Genomic DNA, 6,802 nt, shown 5'->3' on the forward strand with positions numbered 1-6,802 from the left:
TCTGCTTACTCAATTCTTACTGAACTTGTCAAGGAAGGACAATATTTCAGTGTTCACTCTCTCGGCCTGCTCTTGCTGGAGGTAGTGGTGTCCTTTGATGATGGCAACCTCAAGGTCTGGAACATTGGACTTCAAACCCCCGCTCTCGACGTAGCGCTTGGTTCCAAAGGACTCGAAGCCGGTGTCCTTCTTGCCCGCGATGAACTTCGCAGGCACCGTGATCTTCGCGCCATGCCATGGCGCAGTGAGCCTCCAGTTCCTGTGTTCCACATGGATTAGTTTGAAACTAGATTGAACGGAAAGTGTGAAATGAAGTTACGGAATTTACGTGTCCATCATGCGGTAGTAGTTGAGCGGCCCGGTGAAACCAGACTTCTGAAACTTCTCCGCGTACTGGCCTAGTTCTTCGTCAGTCATCCAAGGAAGTGGGGATGATGATGATGCCTCTAAGAAGTCTATGATCTCTACTCCAGGAGGAGCGGTGATGCTGTCTAATTCAATTGAGTAGAACTTCTTTAGGACAGTCGCGACGTCATAGCGGGTGAATGCCTTTTCAGCCCTTCCAGGCTCCTGTGGGCATGATATTGAAATAAATTGGTTATTTTGCAACAGCTATATGGTGGTAAATACAGACCATGGCTACAAATGCAAGGTAAAAGATATGCCCATCTTGGTGAGACACTGGGCATGAAGCTGTAATTATGTTCTTTTCGAATTGTTTACAATGTTCTAGCAAATGAGAGCCAACCTAATGTTTGCGCCCTGAATATAGAATCTCTAAGCCGGCCTACAATTGATTATAGAATATTTAATCCTACTACTGATTATAGTATCTCTAAGTCTTCTAGTGTTTATTTTCTAATATATTAACTGACGATGCACTGTTCAAATTTTCAGAAAAACAAACAAGATCATAATTTGGATATAGACTATCAGTTAAAATATCAAAGTTTCTTCGTCTATATCCAAAATAAGATTCATCAACCAATTATCCCCCTCGAATCGTCACTCTCCTTCAAACTTTTCATAAGCACATTTTCTTTTTTTCGAGAATACACCCTGGAAGGTGTATTAATATATAGAAGAAGGGGCAAAGAAGCCCGGCGACGCCGCAAGCGGCAAGTTATTTTTACTTATCCAAAAGCCTGCAATTGCAAGAACTTCCATTTCACACAGCTCATGAACTGTAATTTTAAGCAGAAGAAGATTGGATACTGAAATCAAATCACAAGACACAGGAGGAAATTATGGCAAGGATCACAACTGAAACCTGGAACTGCGTGATGTAGAACCCATCGCCGAGGGCCGCGAAGATCTCCGTCGCCGGGCGAGCGGCACGTGGGAAGTAGGGCACCCCGAGGACGACGACGGCGCGCACCCGGTCCGGCCGGAGCAGGCAGAGATGCCACGCCACCTGCGCTCCCAAGTCGTGGCCCACCACGAACACCTGCGCCGGCGCCGGCGCGCACCAAATAGGATTCAGTGTCACACTCGCAGTGGCCAAGAAACAAATAAGCCAGAAAAGGACGCACTTGGGGAGGCGGAGGTGGTCGAGGAGCGCGACAGCGTCGCCGACGAGGTGGAGGACGGTGTAGGCGGCGGGGTCCGTGGGGGCAGAGGAGTCACCGTAGCCGCGGAGGTCGGGGGCGAGGGCGCGGAAGCCGCGGGCCGCGAGGGCGGCCATCTGGTGGCGCCACGAGAGCCACAGCTCCGGGAAGCCGTGGAGGAGGAGCACCGCCGGGCCGAGCCTGCGTCGACGGACTCCATGCTTGGGTCCACCGTGCGCAGTGCTCTGCTTCTCGTCCTCTCTCGTTTGTGAAGGTTGATTTTACTCCAAATCAAATCTTTGACTCGCCGAGACAGCGTGCGTGCTCTTTCTTCTACGCGCCCTTTTCTATGCTTATTATTCCAAATATGTACAATCTTTGACTGTAGAATTTCTTTTTTAACACGGTAGAATTTCTTGCAATATTCATTCAACAAAAAAATAAAAATCATAATCATAGGAAATGAAATTTCAAAATAAATATCATAATCATAGGAAATAAAATTTTAAAATAAATATCATAATCTAAAACGTGTAAAATAAGCGTAACAAAAATTACATATTATTAGCACCAACCTATCAAACTTTCTCTCCCGGATCGCTCTCGCGCAAGGGCAACTTCGGTGTGCCCGAACCCTAGACCAAAGCACCCACCAGAAACCCGTCACGGCGTCCCCACTAGCCGGTGTCGCCATCAGCACCGGCTGCAGCGGCGCCCGCTGCCAAAGGCGGAAGGGATAGGAGAGCGAGCCTCAATGTGCCCTCTACGCGCGGAGAGGCGACAACTAGCCTCGGCAAGGCAAGGTGGTCCTTGGCCGATGTGGCGACCTTTTGCCGACCGGCAACAGAGGGGTGGTCTGCTGGCGACCACGCAGAGGATACGCCCAAGAGGCCTCGATCTGGGCTGTGTGGGTGGCTGATCTGGGCAGGCAGCCGTGGCTGTTGTGCGGGGTGCCTAGCGACGTGGTGGGCCGTCATGCCGGCGGGGTCCGTTCCTACCTGATTGTCAGGGAGCCGCCGCGGGGACTTGTGTGAGCAGCCGTGGAGGCATGTCTTTGAAGCAGGGGTTCGTGGCGCGAGTCTGTGTGTCTACGAGCTTCTGTCTACTCAGAGCTAAGAGTTGCGGGAGATGAATGGCACTGTTGCGAGGGTGTTGCATCCTCCCGTCCATTATGGTGAATAGATGGTTGGGTGGCAGTGCCTCGGGTTGGCCGAAAGGTGGATACAAGCCGGTCATGGAGGGGAGTGTGATAGACTGGTCGTCATGGGAGATGTCGTTGACTTCCGCGTTCTAGTGCCGCACCTTGCCGCCTGTGTCGATGGACGCCATGCTTGGGTTTTGTTGGGTTGACTCGCCAAGGCGAGCGAGCGTGCTCTTCTGCTCATGTTTCTTTTACCAACAAATCAAATGTTTGACTTGAGCCAGCGTACGCGCGCTCTTGTGCTTGTTCTATGTCTTTCTTCTACATGTACTTTTCTACGCTTATTCCAAAATCTTTGACACTAGAATATGTTCTTTAACACGGTAGAAATTCCTACAATATTCAATAAATAACTAAAAGATTATTATCATAGGAAATGAACTTTTGGATGTTATAATCTAAAAAGTGTAAAATAGGCGTAAAATAAATTACATATTATTGAGCTAATTGTTGGCGAGGCACGCGAGAAGGCAACTGCGCATTTGTCGGACGGTGAGATTTTCATAGGCCGCTGCGTGGTGAAGACCAGCCAGGTCTAAATTATAGTTAACTGAGTTTTTTTTCTGGCTGGCATGATTTCCCCTCTTTGACATGGCTAGCTCATTGGACAACATCCAATGTGGCATGGGCAACGCCTTCTGTCCATGACCCCGGGCCACCTTGTGTGGGTCGCGGTTGGTCTGGTGGCGTCAGGCGGTTTTTTGGGCCATGCTGGACCCAAAATTCCTTCGAGGGCAACGGTTAGGCGTCTTATTTTGTTTGGCGCCCCTAATAGACCTTTGGGGAGGACTTTAGAGGGTGCGACGACAGATGATCTTAGAGCATCTCTAGCAGTGACTGAACTCGCGGAAACTGAAAACAACGAGTTCAGTCTCCCGAATATAAGGGTTTCATTGATTTTAGCTGAGGTGCAGAATAGAAACCACCGAATTGACAAACTGAAAAAACTAAATCAAACATCACGGGAAATTTTAGGCGATGAACTTGCGAAATGTAAAGAGTTTGATGCTCTGATCGAGCTACATACGAACTTAATTTACATATAAAGCTTAAATTAGGTACTAATCCTCCGCCACGCGCCTACTTTAACCAAAATTTGGCTCTGGGATAGTCACCGGGCCTCTACGCGCGGCAGACGACGGCTAGGCGCTACGAGGGTGGCGAGCTCGATCACCTTCGCCTCCTCCGCGTAACCCCCGCTGGTGAGGTGCAGCGCCGACGCGTCGTCCTTGTTGCTGCTATCGGGGAGCGGCGCAAGCTGCGGGCTGCACGAGCCACCGGACAAAGGTGTGCCGTTCGCATTGCGCGCCGACCTGCGAGTCCACCTACGCGCTGACCGCTTGCGCGCTCCCTCGGAGAGCACCCACTTCGGGCACTCCGCCTCTGAGCGCAAAAATTGCGGACGAGGCGGCGAGCCTCCACCGCCGATACGTCCTCCCCCTACCACATCTTGTTGCGCGAGCCATGGGGAACGAAAAGGAGGTCGCGACAGAGCGGAGGTCGCGAGGGAGCGGCGGGAATTCCTCGCCAGAGTGGGAGGGTTTTTCGTGGCGGAGGAGCGGATGCGGCGGAGGGGAGTAGGGCTTTGGAACCGAACTCCCCTTCCCGATCTTGTTAAATACGGGCCACGCGTGGATTTTCTTGGCCCCCCGAGAAACTTTTTCGGGTCGGGCCGCCGATTCAGGCTCTACTCTACGCGGCTTTCGGCCCGAAACCCGTAACTCCGCCAGAAAAATTCAATTCCGACGGCATTTACGGGCTCCGTTAGAGTTGCTCTTATTATCTCACCTCATGGAAGCTTGATCTGCATATGGTTTGGTCAACCCTCGAGCTTCTCATCTAGGTGAGACCTGAAGGCTATCATGAAGATATCCCTAGATATATTTGAGTTAATCCTAGAGCGCGCTCAGAAGCGCCATATGGTAAGAGAGGTGATGTCTACGGGTGCTTCTATTCTTGTAGACAGTGTTGGGCCTCCAAGAGCAGAGGTTTGTAGAACAGCAGCAAGTTTCCCTTAAGTGGATCACCCAAGGTTTATCGAACTCAGGGAGGAAGAGGTCAAAGATATCCCTCTCATGCAACCCCGCAACCACAAAGCAAGAAGTCTCTTGTGTCCCCAACACACCTAATAGGTGCACTAGTTCGGCGAAGAGATAGTGAAATACAGGTGGTATGAATAAATATAAGCGTAGTAACGGCACCGTAAAAGTGTTTTGCCCAGGATCGGCGTGTGGTTGATGGTGGTAATATTGCAGACGATAGAGATGCAGTAAAACAAGTAAACAAGCAGACGATAGCGATATTTAGGAACAAGGCCTAGGGATCATACTTTCACTAGTGGACACTCTCAACATTGATCACATAACAGAATAAATAGATAAATACTAGACTCTACACTCTCTTGTTGGATGATGAACACCACTAATCGTGTAGGATTACACGAACCCTCAATGCCGGAGTTAACAAGCTCCACAATATTCGATATTCATGTTTAAATAACCTTAGAGTGCATGAAAGATCAACACAACTAAACCAAGTACTAACATAGCATGCACACTGTCACCTTCACACTACGAAAGGAGGCATATATCACATCAATACCATCATAGCAATAGTTAACTTCATAATCTACAAGAGATCACAATCATAGCCTACGCCAAGTACTACACGATGCACACACTGTGACCATTACACCGTGCAGGAGGAATAAACTACTTTAATAACATCACTAGAATAGCACACAGATAAATTGTGATACAAAACACATTGCAATCATAAAGGGATATAAATAAGCACTTCACTATGCCATTCATAACAGTGAATAAGTATTCTGTGAAATATAGCCTAAGAGACCCACACGGTGCACACACTGGTCACCTTTACACACGTGGGACAAGGAGTCTCCGGAGATCACATAAGTAAAATCCACTTGACTAGCATAATGACATCTAGATTACAAGCATCATCATATGAATCTAAATCATGTAAGGCAGCTCATGAGATTATTGTATTGAAGTACATAGGAGAGAGATGAACCACATAGCTACCGGTACAGCCCTTAGCCTCGATGGAGAAGTACTCCCTCCTCATGGGAGACAACAGCGTTGATGAAGATGGCGGTGGTGTCGATGGAGGAGCCTTCCGGGGGCATTTCCCCGTCCCGGCGGCGTGCCGGAACAGAGACTCCTGTCCCCCAGATCTTGGCTTCGCGATGGCGGCAGCTCTGGAAGGTTTCTCGTACCGTGGCTTTTTTCGTCTCGATGTTTTAGGTCAGGGACCTTTATATAGGAGAAGAGGCGGCGTCAGAAGGTCAACGAGGCGACGACACAACAGGGGGGCGCGGGCCCCCCCTTGGCCGCGCCGGCCTACTGTTTGGTGGGCCTGTGGCCCCCCCCGGCGGCTCTCGTGTGTTCTGGAAGCTTCATGCAATCCTAAGATGTTGGGCGTTGATTTCGTCCGATTCCGAGAATATTTCCTTACTAGGATTTCTGAAACCAAAAACAGCAGAAAATAGCAACTGGCCCTTCGGCATCTCGTCAATAGGTTAGTTCCGGAAAACGCATAAATATGACATAAAGTATGCATAAAACATGTAGATATCATCAATAATGTGGCATGGAACATAAGAAATTATCGATACGTCGGAGACGTATCGCATCCCCAAGCTTAGTTTCTGCTCGTCCCGAGCAGGTAAACGATAACAAAGATAATTTCTGGAGTGACATGCCATCATAACCTTGATCATACTATTGTAAACACATGTAATGAATGCAGCGATCAAAACAATGGTAATGACATGAGTAAACAACTGAATCATAAAGAAAAGACTTTTCATGAATAGTACTTTCAAGACAAGCATCAATAAATCTTGCATAAGAGTTAACTCATAAAGCAATAAATTCATAGTAAAGGTATTGAAGCAACACAAAGGAAGATTAAGTTTCAGCGGTTGCTTTCAACTTATAACATGTATATCTCATGGATATTGTCAATGTAAAGTAATATAACAAGTGCAATATGCAAGTATGTAGGAATCAATGCACAGTTCACACAA

At 48.4% G+C, this 6,802-nt stretch overlaps 1 protein-coding gene across 1 annotated transcript; it reads right to left on the reverse strand.

The window, feature by feature from the left end:
• On the reverse strand, nt 1–2,876 carry LOC124656706 (epoxide hydrolase A-like). The gene is made up of 5 exons (XM_047195407.1): nt 2,850–2,876; nt 1,529–1,804; nt 1,271–1,447; nt 329–570; nt 1–259 (listed from the first exon to the last, which is right to left on the reverse strand). Exons 1-5 carry the CDS (start codon nt 2,874–2,876, stop codon nt 10–12), a joined length of 972 nt encoding a protein of 323 aa, XP_047051363.1. The 3' UTR covers nt 1–9.
• Between the last annotated feature and the right edge of the window lie 3,926 nt (nt 2,877–6,802).

Source organism: Lolium rigidum, chromosome 5, assembly GCF_022539505.1.
Source record: "Lolium rigidum isolate FL_2022 chromosome 5, APGP_CSIRO_Lrig_0.1, whole genome shotgun sequence".
NCBI classification, from domain to species: Eukaryota; Viridiplantae; Streptophyta; class Magnoliopsida; order Poales; family Poaceae; genus Lolium; species Lolium rigidum.